This window comes from Panulirus ornatus, chromosome 62 (genome assembly GCF_036320965.1).
Source record: "Panulirus ornatus isolate Po-2019 chromosome 62, ASM3632096v1, whole genome shotgun sequence".
NCBI classification, from domain to species: domain Eukaryota; kingdom Metazoa; phylum Arthropoda; class Malacostraca; order Decapoda; family Palinuridae; genus Panulirus; species Panulirus ornatus.
In genome coordinates this window covers 8747906-8763494 of record NC_092285.1, presented here as the reverse complement: position 1 = coordinate 8763494, position 15589 = coordinate 8747906, and the positions used below count along the sequence as shown (strand labels likewise).

Here is a 15589-nt window from a genome sequence, read left to right as displayed (position 1 = left end):
TCACACCTGGACACAATCACCCTCTCCCTTACACTTGGACACAATCACCCTCTCCCTTACACTTGGACACAATCACCCTCACACCTGGACACAATCACCCTCACATCTGGACACAATCACCCTTACACCTGGACACAATCACCCTCTCTCCCTTACACCTGGACACAATCACCCTCACACCTGGACACAAGTCACCCTCACAGCTGGACACAAGTCACCCTCTCTCCTTACACCTGGACACAATCACCCTCTCCCTTACACCTGGACACAATCACCCTCACACCTGGACACAAACACCCTCACATCTGGACACAATCACCCTCACACCTGGACACAATCACCCTCTCCCTTACACCTGGACACAATCACCCTCTCCCTTACACCTGGACACAATCACCCTCACACCTGGACACAATCACCCTCTCCCTTACACCTGGACACAATCACCCTCTCCCTTACACCTGGACACAAGTCACCCTCACACCTGGACACAATCACCCTCACACCTGGACACAAGTCACCCTCACAGCTGGACACGTCACCCTCTCCCTTACACTTGGACACAATCACCCTCACACCTGGACACAATCACCCTCTCCCTTAGACCTGGACACAAACACCCTCACATCTGGACACAATCACCCTCTCCCTTACACTTGGACACAATCACCCTCACAGCTGGACACAAGTCACCCTCTCTCCCTTACACTGGACTTTGAGGACCACAGCATTGCTCTGTCCGTCCCCCTCGATATTGGAGGCGACGCAGATGTACAGCCCCGTCTGCTGGCGCTTGACCCGCTGGATCACAAGGCTCTGGTTGCTGACGATGACCCCCGCTGACACGTTGTGCTGCACTTGTATCCCCTGGAATAGCATGGGAGTTAACCCCCGGAGTACGAGGTTAAATACGGGTCACAGTCCCGCAAACAACGGGTCGTCAATGTGGTGAGGTGCGTGGATCTGTAAACCCCACCCCACCTTCCCCTGGAATAGGATGGGAAGCCTGTGTTACAGAGGCAAGTCTGTGTTACAGAGGCAAGTCTGTGTTACATCTGGAAGCCTGTGTTACAGAGGCAAGTCTGTGTTACATCTGGAAGTCTGTGTTACAGAGGCAAGTCTGTGTTACATCTGGAAGCCTGTGTTACATCTGGAAGTCTGTGTTACAGAGGGAAGTCTGTGTTACATCTGGAAGTCTGTGTTACATCTGGAAGCCTGTGTTACATCTGGAAGTCTGTGTTACAGAGGCAAGTCTGTGTTACATCTGGAAGCCTGTGTTACAAAGGCAAGTTTGTGTTCCACAGGCAAGCCTGTGTTACATCTACAAGCCAGCAAGGAGGAAGGATAGGGGGGGGGAAAAAATGAAATTTCCCAAGTCGATTTCTTCAACGTAACTGGTATCTAACTGCCCAAAAAGATATCTCTTTTTTTCTTTTCCAGATACTATCAATATTGTGACAGGATGAGTTGTGTACCAAAGCCAATAGTCTGAGGTCTCGGGCGCTTCCCACATTCTGTGAGGAAATGGGTAATTTTCCCCCATCACCGGTTGTGGGTTAGCACTGTCTTACCCATTCGGTCAATCATCGTTTTCTTTTCTTTTGTTTTTCTTCTTCTCCCCCTTCTCCGTTTTCTCCCTATTTTTCCCTTTCTCTTCAAATCCTGTGATTTTTTTTGATTTTTTTTGTTCCCCTCTCCGTTTTCTCCCTATTTTGCCCTTTCTCTTCAAATCCTGTGATTTTTTTTTCTTTTTTTTTCCCCCTCTCCGTTTTCTCCCTATTTTTCCCTTTCTCTCAAATCCCGTGTCTTTTTTTATCCCCCTCTCCATTTTCTCCCTATTTTTCCCTTTCTCTTCAAACCCTGTGATTTTTTTTTCTTTTTTTCTCCTCCCCCTCTCCGTTTTCTCCCTATTTTCCCTTTCTCTTCAAATCCTGTGATTTTTTCTTTTTTCTTTGTCCCCCTCTCCGTTTTCTCCCTATTTTTCCCTATCTCTCAAATCCTGTGTCTTTTTTTTCTCTCTCTCTTCCCCATCCCATCTCGAGATGTACAATTGGAGTTCGATCTCTTCTTCGCCAGAGACCCGAGTCCTTCGGTCCTTACGTCAGTCAGCCAAGGCATAGAATCCAATCCTACCCACCTTCGAGTCTTTGTAATATAAACGTTATTTCCCCTGCTGACACAGAAGCTGTGAGGTGTCAATATTTCCTTATTCTTCTCTTTTTTCCCCCCTCACTCTCGTGTTGACCTTCGGCAGGTGGTAAAGTCAAACATGTTTACACGCGAAATCGGAATTCGGGTCCGGAGGTCAAATTTTCGGTGAATCGCCATCTTTCAAATGAATCGTCAGAGACCAATCTATTTACGATTCACAGGATTCGTTCAGACTTGCAGTTACTAAGGGGGAAGGGGTCGAATCACTCATCATAGAGTCACAGCTCGAAAAGTAAGTATTAGTAACTAGTTACTTTGTGCACCCATCTTGGCATGGTATTGCCAGGTGCTTTTCTCTGTCAAAGTATTAGTAACTGGTTACTCTGTGCACCAATCTTGGCATGGTATTGCCAGGTGCTTTTCTCTGTCAAAGTAAGTATTAGTAACTGGTTACTTTGTGCACCATCTTGGCATGGCATTGCCATATGCTTTTCTCTGTGTCGTAGAGAAATTGAAATTAACTTTAATGGGACGCTGGTAGACTCTTGTGGAAATATGATCAGTATCCTAAAACTACTTAAAAACCCTTAAACCTTTAAAAGGATTTGTCTGTCTTAAGGCAAAGTTTACTCTTCCTGTGTCTCTTAGTCTGTCTGTGTGTCTCCAGCCGGACCAATGACTGTATGTGACATAGACATTATGCACTAGTATCATATCAAATCAAATGCTTTACCTACTTTGTTCTTTCAATCACTAAACTATAAGCCAGATATCAAGTGTCTAAATTCATACATTACAAGACAGAAATCAAGTCTTTGGAGGAAGTAGAAAAACAGCTTTTCAAACAAAAAAAAAAGAGTCAGGTGGGAGGTGTTAGGAGAGACGTGAGAAGGTATGGAATTCCAAAGCTTAGCGCTGTAGGGAAAGAAATAGATATCACAAAGGCCCAACCACCACTGCAGAGTTCCAAAGCTTAGCTTTGTAGGTTTACATAGAATTCCATGGACACAGACACCCACACAGACTTAAGGTCCAACCGAGGTGGTTTGCCCTTAACACTACTTAAAAAAGGTAAGTACCCTTAAAATAGCTGAAGAAAAGGGTAGCGAAGCATATATATATATATATATATATATATATATATATATATATACATAAATGTATATCAACTGACTTATATTTCTCTCTTGTGTCTCCCCTGATGATGTGATTATTACACGAAAGTGCACTTGGGAACTTATCGTGTTTCATTTTCCCCGTGGACTCATAGGAATATATATATATATATATATATATATATATATATATTATATATATATATATATATATATTATATATATATATATATATATATATATATATATATATATATATATATATATATATAAAGCCCATCCTTTGGCTTGCTAACTGCCACATTGCAACGAATCCATCAAATCCCTTTCTTTCACACACAAATAACATGTCAGGTCTATGGTACTAATGTACTCAGACTTACGTTGTGGTGCCAGACCACCTTGTACACCCAGGGGTGAGCTCTGACGTTACACTCGAAGTACACATCGTCCCCTTCTTTAATCTCGTCCGGACTCAGGCTGCTTCCCATAGCCAAGTACACCTGGGGTGTATCTGAGGAGAGAGAGGCAGAGAGAACGAATGTAAGGCATTAGACAAGTGTGGAGGGTGTACTGGGTGTATCTCAGGAAGAGAGAGAGGGAAGGAATACAAGGGATTAGAAGCGTGGTGGATCAGAGGGAGAGAAAATTTCCCACAATATTACAGTACATCATTGTACCCGACCTCAGCGTGGGAGGTGTGTTAAAACCGAGGGTGTATTGGGTGTACTTAAGGCCTAAGTGTGGGAAGGAGTGTATTGGAAGAGGGGCGAGCCGAAGCTGAGTGTGTGCATAAGACGCCACGATTGTATGATTAGAGTTCAGACGAGGCATCGTAAATGGAAGTAAAAAAAATAAGACTGCGTAGTGGAAAACGAGGATATAAACATGAACAAAAGACTGAGAATATATATATATATATATATATATATATATATATATATATATATATATATATATATATATATATATATACGAACAAAGTGCATATGAACGCGCACCTTCGTAGAACATACAAACCTCCAACAGCCAGGATCGAACCCAGGACCCCTATTATGGGCGATCATAGCCTAACGGTAGCGCTCCCGACTGTTGCACAGGGGTCCCGGGTTCGATCCTGGCTGCTGAAGGTTTGTATGATATATACACATATATTATACATAGGCTACGGAGATTGGAGTTATCATTACTGAGAATCTCTGTAGCTATCATTATGGAGAGAGAGTAGATAGGGGCTTGTAATGATGACAGAGGGGAGGTTGGAAAGTACCTCCCCCCACGTAAAGAGCATAATGAGTCGGGTGTTCAACATGATGTACGATCACCCTCGCGGGCCCAGCATAATAATGGAGGGAGGGAGGGAAGGAGCATTATTATAGGCCTTGGAGCTTGCTACTTCGCCGAGAAATTATAGCGATACACGGGTCGTGGAAGATAGGAAGGAAGGGCCCCCCCTTCCTTCGGTCATATTTCAGACGCAGGCTCGAAATATACGTAAAAAAAATGAATAATAATTAGGGTGCTTGATCCACCTCAAGACTTCTTACGGGAGAATGAGTGGTACGACCCTCGAGCACGACGGTACGACCCTCGAGCACGATGGTACGACCCTCGAGCACGATGGTACGACCATCGTTTTCAAGGGTCGCACCGTCGTGCTCAAGGGTCGTACCTTCGTGCTCAAAGGTCGTACCGTCGTGCTCAAGGCTCGTACCGTCGTGCTCAAGGGTCGCACACACAGCCATGAACAAAAAACATAAAAAAAACACTAGTTTACTCTACGTTTACGTTACGTGCCTGTTATATACGGGTTATAAAGCGGCATCGTATCTTCCCCCGAGGCAAGGTTAGGAAATACAATAGTTAGGAAATACAATAGGTAGGAAATACAATAGTTAGGAAATACAATAGCTGGGAAATACAATAGTTAGGAAATACAATAGACCCGGTCGAAGCAAGATGATCAGAAAAGTGGGTTACGTCCTTTGATCATGAGGGGGAAATTTCTTGAAGGCTGTAATCAAATTCTTATAATCTTTTTCCCCCTCAAGAGTTTCATGAATAGGTTAACCGCGAGTCTGTGTGTATCTTTGGAATTAGAGGCGATGCGTATTAAGGTTCATTTCGAAGCAAAGGTTTACAGTAAATTCAGGTAAAACAAAAAAAGAAACAAATGAACGTTGATTCTGTAAGTTAGAGAATCAGACTTGCGATTTACATAATGTTTAACATACAATGGAAGGGGATTAACACTGCGAACAAAATATTAAATGACATCTATGAACCCGAGGCATAAATTACGACAGAAATCAAAGAGAAACAGACAGTGTGTGGTAGAAATGAACCCGAGGCACTAATTAAGAAATCAAAGAGAAACAGACAGTGTGTGGTAGAAATGAACCCGAGGCACTAATTAAGAAATCAAAGAGAAACAGACAGTGTGTGGTAGAAATGAACCCGAGGCACTAATTAAGAAATCAAAGAGAAACAGACAGTGTGTGGTAGAAATAGACTAAAACTTAACCCTTCATCCCGAGGGATCTTTTTCAAGAGCTAATAACTAACAATATAAGGTGTAGGTACACCTAACAGAAATAAGTATCTTTACAGTTTTGCGTTAGACAATATGACGCACCGGGCGAAACATTTTGACAAGTGGTCTATGGTCTTGTCTCACATTGGTAGAACAGCTCGTCCATAAAACACGCCTCAAACAGTTACGTCTATAATCAATTAATATCTATTATCATTATCTAGAGAGTAATTACTATACAGAACAGCTACCATAATTATCAAAAATAAAAATTAGCGTCTCACATTCACGCCTACCGAGACAAAATGAATCGTAGCGTTCATTTTCAAATCGATCGGACCCGTGTGTGAAGATACTTATTTTGCCGGGTGTACGTACGTACTACGGTGGCGGGGAGGGAGACACCTGCGTGGTGGTAGAGGTTCCTCCCTCCCCGCCCGCCCGATCCTCTGCAGACTTACAATAGACTTCCAGCTGCCACCTGTCCTCCAGGGGCTGATGGTCAATCACAGGTGACTCTGCCAGGCATTTGAGGAACTTCCCTCCGTCAGCGTCGGTGGGCATTAGCGTGAGGGTGCTCAGTGTGACGTTGCCTGAGCTTGTGGTCTGTGTGGGAGAAATGGACATGAATGGATGAAGAAGAACTGGTACTTAAGACTACATGAGTTAGAGAGGTGGTTATATACGTAAGGGAGGGAAAGAGTGGTACATAGGTTTTTAAGGGAGAACAACAGGTTTAATTGATGGACTGGTGGACTATGAAGTGCCACTTAAAACTACATGAATTAGGGTGGTAATATGTAATGGAGGGAGGGAGTGGTACATAGGTTTCTTAGGGACACCGAAAGGTTTAATTGATGGACTGGTGGACTATGAGAAGCCACTTAAAACTACATGAATTGGGGTGGTAATATGTAATGGAGGGAGGGAGTGGTACATAGGTTTTTAAGGGAGAACAAAAGGTTTAATTGATGGAATGGTGGACTATGAGGGAGGGCAAAGTGTAAACTAATTAGGGGTTAATGCACAACTGGTTTCATTCAGGAAGGGTAAGGTTTCTAAGAGAGAGAGACCAATAAAATGAATTCAATGGACTATGGTCTCTTAAGAGGGCGATGAAGGCCAAAATAATGGGGAACTAATGGCTGCTTTCAATCGTGGAGTGGCAGGTAAACGCTTCAAATAATAAATGGCGAAGTAAATGGGTGTATTCACCCGAGTAGTGGAACTTGGAGGTTTCTAATGCCGGAAACAAAAGATAAACATTACAAAGGAAGGAGCAAATAGGTGAACTGACGGGGAGGTGTACGACCGCCCTCAACCCAAGATAAAGTAAACATAAGGGAATGAACATGTCTTGCTTTCATTTCGGTGAAGGACGGAAAGACCTAAGAGTAAACATGGACGGAAACGTTGTGGAATGAAGTCTTCAAAAACAGGCTGACAGAGGAGGAACTTTAAGCCCAATACACACAGAAAAATAGATAGATCATACATCTGTTGTATGAAACAGAGATAAGGGAAGATGATTGAGATAACAGCACGTCAGATACATTGTCATACATCTGTTCTTTGAGGTAGAGATAAGGAAGGATAGAATGCGGATACACAAAGGCTTTGGTGACAATGAGATTGAAGACAACGACGCATAAGCTATCTGTTGTTAAGAAGGAGATAATAAGGTTTCCTGTGAATATGGCTGGGCAAATGGGGTATAATTGTGTTTTGGTGAGAATGTGGGGAAAGAATTGTAGTGGAGATTCGGGGAAAACTGGATTGGGGGAAGCCGGATTCGGGGAAACCGGATTCGGGGAAACCGGACTGGGAGAACCGGATTAAGGGGAACAGGACTGGGGGAAACAGAATGGGGGAACCAATCAGTGACAAAGATAATAACTGCTTCTCTCTCTCTCTCTCTCTCTCTCTCTCTCTCTCTCTGTTTCTCTCACCTTCTAATTCACTTTCAGTGTCTTCGCTTTCACTGTTTCTCTCACACACTCACTCACTCTCAATATTCCTCTCACGTTCAACTCCTCTCTCTCTCTCTCTCTCTCTCTCTCTCTCTCGGTACTCACTGAGGTGGTGGCATTGGTCAGCTGCAGCCCGTCCAGCCACCAGGTGAGGGAGGCGGGCGGCCTGGCACCCACGCTCTGGCACACCAGCTCGTACTCCCGCCCAGCTGACAGAGGCTCCCGGGAACCCAACACCTTCACCGCCAAGGGCTTAACTGCGTAGCAAGAAGATGGGAGAACCGGCCTTATTTAATGAGAGCCACTGCCCTCCACCCTCAGAGCGTGGCTTATCACCCTCTTCCCTCCTCCCTACAATAGTTGCCTTCCTCGAAGTTCGAGTGGAAATTCTACTTTATTAACACAATAGCAAATCTAATAAAGTTTAAAAGGTCCTTATTAACTACACTAGATCTACGTAGGTAAAATTATATTCATCTACGGAATAAAATAATCCATTTATTGCTCATCAATATGATCAAATTCATATATTTTTTTGTGAAAGAGTAAACTTGACATCTCGTTTCCCCATGATCCAGCCCGTAACAAACTCAAATAAACGTATCATCAAAGTGTGTAAAAAAAAAAGAATAAATAAATCATATACCATAAGAAAAAGTCATGAGTTTCCAGTCACGAAATGTAGAGCGTCAGCCCTTGGAGTCTTCGAGCCTGGAATATAACAAGTAATGACTGGAAGACAAAACAAATGACTGTCGACATATCCTTGAAAACCCGTTCTAATCCTATAAGGACAGAGGTGTGTGTGGGCGACTTAAGCCTTGCAAAAGACGTTTTACAACCCGTCTCTTCGTTGTATATCAACTGAACTACTATATTTCTTTCTTGTATCTCCCCTGATGGTGTGATTATTACACGAAAATGCACTTGGGAACTTAATGCCGTGTGGCGTTATCAACTGACAGTTATATTTCTTGACTCTCTCCTGATGATGTGATTATTACACGAAACTGCACTTGGGAACTTGTGTTTCATTTGCCTGTGGACTCATAGGAATATATATATATATATATATATATATATATATATATATATATATATATAATTATTTCCGGGGTTGCGAGTTAAACAAAGTCTTAATTCTTGACAAATCCACGTCACTGCATTGTGTATGATGTATTCGTTATGCACGTTTACATAACCCTGACATATGCTCATCACTGCAGAGTGCAATGCTATCCTTTCTACACTGCCATAAATCTTTTCCCAGTCCGGTGCAAATCCCACCCATTATCCAAACACTACCAGAACACGGTGTCGACTCTCTCTCTCTCTCTCTTTTTTTTTTATCTCTTCAGCCTCCAAATCCTTTCTCTTATGTCCGTTCTCCTCGAAATATAAATCTCTCACTCTCTCACTTAGCCAGCTTAGCTGAGAGATAAAGAGTAAATCTTGCCCCCACTTTTAATGAGTGACAAAGTCAACGGATCAACAAATGTTTACCATGTTTACTGTTTACCGTTTTCTCTCAGTGTCATCAGTTCCTTCCACTGTTTTATCAGCGCCTCCTCGTGGTATCTACTGACTAAAAGACGCCTCTCATGGATGAGTGTAACCCACCCACCCCACCTCCCTCTTGACTCACGACTCATCATCTATCTACCCACCCACCCACCCGCCCGCTATTCACCATAGCCACTAGCCTTACTCACAGACCCACCCACCCGCCAGCTAGCTATTCAACAAAGCCACTAGCCTTACTCACAGACCCACCCACTCGCTCGCTAGCTATTCAACAGAGCCACTAGCCTTACTCACAGACCCACCCACTCGCTCGCTAGCTATTCAACAGAGCCACTAGCCTTACTCACAGACCCACCCGCCCGCTATTCACCAGAGCCACTAGCCTTACTCACAGACCCACCCACCCGCCCGCTATTCACCAGAGCCACTTGTCTTACTCACAGACCCACCCACCCACTCGCTCGCTAGCTATTCAACAGAGCCACTAGCCTTACTCACAGACCCACTCACAAACCCACCCACCCACTCGCTCGCTATTCACTAGAGCCACTAGCCTTACTCACAAACCCACCCACCCACCCACTCGCTCGCTATTCACCAGAGCCACTAGCCTTACTCACAGACCCACCCATCCACTCGCTCGCTAGCTATTCACCAGAGCCACTAGCCTTACTCACAGACCCACCCACCCGCCAGCTAGCTATTCAACAAAGCCACTAGCCTTACTCACAGACCCACCCGCCCGCTATTCACCAGAGCCACTAGCCTTACTCACAGTTCATCTCAATGGTGATGATGGTCTGGACAGGGGCGCTGTGGTTGGTGTTGGACGCCTGGCAGACCAAGGAGGCGTGGAGGTGGCTCCTCGTCAGCCTGGCGATGGTGAGGGTGTTGGTGACGGTGTGGGGGCGTGGGGACTCGCTCGAGTCGTCTATGAGTTCCCCGTCCATCCACCACGTCACCCGCGGCGGCGGCTTACCTGCAGAAGGCGTCGACGGAGTTAAAGAGAAGGTAAGGTCAAGGGAGGAGCAAGAAGGAACCCTGATGGCCAGGGTGTGGAAAGTAGGAGAGGGGGAGACCTCCTGCAGGAGGCGTCGACGGAGTTAAAGAGAACGCAAGGTCAAGGGAGGAGCAAGAGGGAACCGTGATGGCCAAGGTGTGGAAGGTAGGAGAGGGAGACCTCCTGCAGGAGGCGTCGACGGAGTTAAAGAGAAGGTAAGGTCAAGGGAGGAGTAAGAAGGAACCCTGATGGCCAGGGTGTGGAAGGTAGGAGAGGGGAGACCTCCTGCAGGAGGCGTCGACGGAGATCCAGGACGTATGAGATGGGAAGAGAACCTCACTGGCCATCAGAGTAGGAGGTTATGAGACACATCCTGCAGAAGGCACTGACGAAGTCAAGGAACACCCAGGAGAAGGAGGAGGAGGAGGAGGGGGAGATAGAGAACCTAATGGTGACGAAGAAAAGGGGTAATCCATTTCTCTAAAGCGAGAAACAATTCTAGGACGAGAGGTTGTCTGTCTGTCTGTCTCTCTCTCTCTCTCTCTCTCTCTCTCTCTCTCTCTCTCTCTCTCTCTCTCTCTCTAAAACTGTCCTGCCTTTGGCTCATTTTACGACATGTTTGCCATAGTCAAACTTGAACGATAACAATAAAAAAAAGACACACTGCAATTTGAATGGCAAACTACGTATAAATGCTATCAGTACAGACCGAGACCATCTATATACATTATCTTTTTTTAGGGGGGGGAGCGGGAGTAGTTGGGTGTTACCAGATATCTATTTCAAAAAGATATCTGTCAACATCTAACAGTTCATAATGGAACACTATCCGGGACATTTCAAACACTAAGTCGAGGCTATGGCAAATATGTGCATTGAAACGAAATGTGTGTCTTTTTTTTTATCTGCTACATACACACACACACACACGTCATATAGGTTTGTACAATGTGTTGGTTTAACCGTAGTCGTATATTTAGTATGTGTGTACATATGTAAAGGGGGAGAGGCTACATGTGAGGAGGAAGGGGCCATGTTGATATTTGTATGTGACCAATATTTGCACAAGCAATTATATTTTTCTGCGAATATTTTTTTCCCTCTGTGTGTGTGTGTGTGTGTGTGTGTGTGTGTGTGCGTTTTACTATTTGTGTGTCACAGTGAGAGGGCTTTACACATCCCTTGACCTTGTATGCTGCATATATATATATATATATATATATATATATATATATATATATATATATATATATATATATATATATATATATATATATGCCAAGTACCCAATCATCCACAATTCCCCTTGTATGCTGGAAATCCTCTCCTCTCGTTTTTTTTTTTTTTTTTAATTTTCCAAAAGAAGGTACAGAGAAGAGGGCCAGGTGAGGATATTCCCTCAAAGGCCCAGTCCTCTGTTCTTAACGCTACCTCGCTATCGCGGGAAATGGCGAATAGTATGAAAAAAAAAAAAAAAAAAAAAATATATATATATATATATATATATATATATATATATATATATATATATATATATATATATATGCCAAGACCCCAATCATCAACTATTCCCAAGGATGAACACCTGGGGTTGTCCGTGGAGTGCCGGTCGTGCCCGTGTGTGAATCATCATGGTCAGCGACGCTAACCCACCAGTCACACCACGGAAGCAAGAGAACCTGTGTATATCATAAACCCACCTATAGTGTACGTGGGACGAGTTCTATAATGTACGTGGGGGTGGGAAGGAGGAGGAGGAAATAGGGAAGGGGTAGTTCTGACACTCGTGTGTGTGTGTGGGTGTGTGTCTATACTCACCGCCATTGACTTCACACGTCAGAGACATAGACTCGCCCTCGTTGTACGGACCCACCATGGTCCACACCTGCTGGCCGTTCCTCTCCGTCAGGATGGTTGGCGTGTTAGGTGGAACTGCAGGAAACACGAGGGGAAAAAAATATACAGGTTAAAAGATGATATATATTATTATACTTGATCGCAGTTTCCCGCTTTAGCGAGGTAGCTCCAGGAAATAAGACAAAGAATGGCCCATCCACCCATACACACACACACACACAATGTACATATTCATACTCGCTTGCCTTCATCCATTCCTGGCGCTACCTCGCTTCAAATGAAACAGCATCGCTTGTCTTCTAATTTCTATCATATATATATATATATATATATATATATATATATATATATATATATATATATATATATATATATATATATCTTTCGAGACGTTATACTTCCAGTTCTCTCAATGTTCTATAACATTTATGGTGTTCTTTCCATCCCTCGTCAAAAAATATATATTCCATATCCTCCTGTTCATTTCCTCTGGCCTCACACACACACACACACACACACACACACACACACACACACACACACACACACACGCACACACACACAGAGTATGTGTTTACATAAAAGACTACGCATATTTTATTTGCGTATGCGTATTTGTGTATGTAGATGTATCCATGCATACAAGCGTATACGTATGTATGTGTATATGTAGGTATACATCTTGTGTATATGTATGCATCGTGTATGTCCGTAATGTATTCCTGTATCTTTATGTATCCTCATGAACCGTTGAACTATGGAAAGACGCCATACAGACCGACCCACAAGGGCATGAAGAAAAAAAGATGAAGATAGCGAAGTTGGCGATTTACAAGCGACTTCAAATGAGTGACTTCAGATCACAGGGAAACATTGGTTGAAGAGAGAACCACCAAGGTAGATTGCGAGTGACTTGAACAATATGAACACGGGAACGCTCCTTGAACAGTATGAACACGGGAACGCTCCTTGAACAATATGAACACGGGAACGCCCCTTGAACAGTATGAACACGGGAACGCTCCTTGAACAATATGAACACGGGAACGCCCCTTGAACAATATGAACACGGGAACGCCCCTTGAACAATATGAACACGGGAACGCTCCTTGAACAGTATGAACACGGGAACGCTGCTTGAACAATATGAACACGGGAACGCTCCTTGAACAATATGAACACGGGAACGCCCCTTGAACAATATGAACACGGGAACGCTCCTTGAACAATATGAACACGGGAACGCCCCTTGAACAATATGAACACGGGAACGCTCCTTGAACAATATGAACACGGGAACGCCCCTTGAACAATATGAACACGGGAACGCCCCTTGAACAATATGAACACGGGAACGCTCCTTGAACAGTATGAACACGGGAACGCTCCTTGAACAGTATGAACACGGGAACGCCCCTTGAACAATATGAACACGGGAACGCTCCTTGAACAATATGAACACGGGAACGCTGCTTGAACAATATGAACACGGGAACGCTGCTTGAACAATATGAACACGGGAACGCTCCTTGAACAATATGAACACGGGAACGCCCCTTGAACAATATGAACACGGGAACGCTGCTTGAACAATATGAACACGGGAACGCTGCTTGAACAATATGAACACGGGAACGCTCCTTGAACAATATGAACACGGGAACGCTCCTTGAACAATATGAACACGGGAACGCCCCTTGAACAATATGAACACGGGAACGCTCCTTGACTGAACAATCCAAATTGAACACGGGAACGTTCCTTGAACAATATGAACACGGGAACGCTGCTGAAAAATTGAACACGGAACGCCCCTTGAACAATATGAACACGGGAACGCCCTTGAACAATTGAACCGGGAACGTTCCTGAAAAATATGAACCGGGAAGTCCTTGAACAGTTGAACACGGGAACGCTCCTTGAACAATATGAACACGGGAACGCTCCTTGAACAATATGAACCGGAACGCCCTTGAACAGTATGAACCGGGAACCTTGAACAAATATGAACACGGGAACGTTTCCTTGAACAATATGAACACGGGAACGCACCTTGAACCAGTGATGAAACACGGGAACGCTCCTTGAACAATATGAACACGGGAACGACTCCTTGACAGTATGAACACGGGAACGCTCCTTGAACTTATGAACACGGGAAAACGCTCCTTGAACAAGATGAACACGGGGAACGTTCCTTGAACAAATATGAACATCGGGAACGTCCCTTGATCAATATGAACACGGGAACGACACCTTGAACAGTATGAACACGGGAACGCTCCTTGAACAATTTGAACACGGGAACGCCTCCTTGAACAATATGAACGCACGGGAACGCTCCTTGAACGATTATGAATCGGACGGGAACGCTTCCTTGACAATATGAAGCACGGGAACGCCTGCTTGAACAGTATAGACACGGGAACGCTCCTTGAACAATTGAACACTGGGAACGCTCCTTGAACAATATAACACGGGAACGCTCCTTGAACAATATGAACACGGGAACGCTCCTTGAACAATATGAACACGGGAACGCTCTTGAACAATAGTGAACTCGGGAACGTTCCCCTTGAACAATATGAACACGGGAACGCTCCTTGAACAATATGAACACGGGAACGTTCCTTGAACAATATGAACACGGGAACGCTCCTTGAACAGTATGAACACGGGAACGCTCCTTGAACAATATGAACACGGGAACGCTCCTTGAACAGTATGAACACGGGAACGCTCCTTGAACAATATGAACACGGGAACGCCCCTTGAACAATATGAACACGGGAACGTTCCTTGAACAATATGAACACGGGAACGCCCCTTGAACAATATGAACACGGGAACGTTCCTTGAACAATATGAACACGGGAACGCCCCTTGAACAATATGAACACGGGAACGTTCCTTGAACAATATGAACACGGGAACGCCCCTTGAACAATATGAACACGGGAACGCCCCTTGAACAATATGAACACGGGAACGCTCCTTGAACAATATGAACACGGGAACGCTCCTTGAACAGTATGAACACGGGAACGCTCCTTGAACAATATGAACACGGGAACGCCCCTTGAACAATATGAACACGGGAACGCTCCTTGAACAATATGAACACGGGAACGTTCCTTGAACAATATGAACACGGGAACGCCCCTTGAACAATATGAACACGGGAACGCTCCTTGAACAGTATGAACACGGGAACGCTGCTTTGGGGTAGAAATCTGGTGAGGATTGCGTTCAACGTGTGTCTCAGAGTTCTGTGGATAAGACTACATCTGGTGTGTGTGTGTGTGTGTGTGTGTGTGTGTGTAGGAACAGCTGAGTTGAACCCGTCCCGTGTGTGTGTGTGTGTGTGTGTGTGTGTGTGTGTGTGTGTGTGTGTGTGTGTGTGTGTGTATCCTCTTCAGTGTTCTCTTTAACACCAATT

General features: G+C 44.4%; 1 protein-coding gene across 1 annotated transcript in view; it reads right to left on the bottom strand.

The window, feature by feature from the left end:
- Positions 1-672: 672 nt before the first annotated feature.
- Positions 673-15589, bottom strand: part of LOC139745700 (cell adhesion molecule 2-like) — a 292179-nt gene continuing 277262 nt past the window's right edge. The window contains exons 4-9 of the mRNA XM_071656137.1: positions 12112-12225; positions 10069-10272; positions 7875-8026; positions 6261-6405; positions 3650-3780; positions 673-867 (exon numbers count right to left, since the gene is read on the bottom strand). Coding sequence (XP_071512238.1) covers positions 673-867; positions 3650-3780; positions 6261-6405; positions 7875-8026; positions 10069-10272; positions 12112-12225 — 941 coding nt within the window. The remainder of the gene's footprint in view (positions 868-3649; positions 3781-6260; positions 6406-7874; positions 8027-10068; positions 10273-12111; positions 12226-15589) is intronic.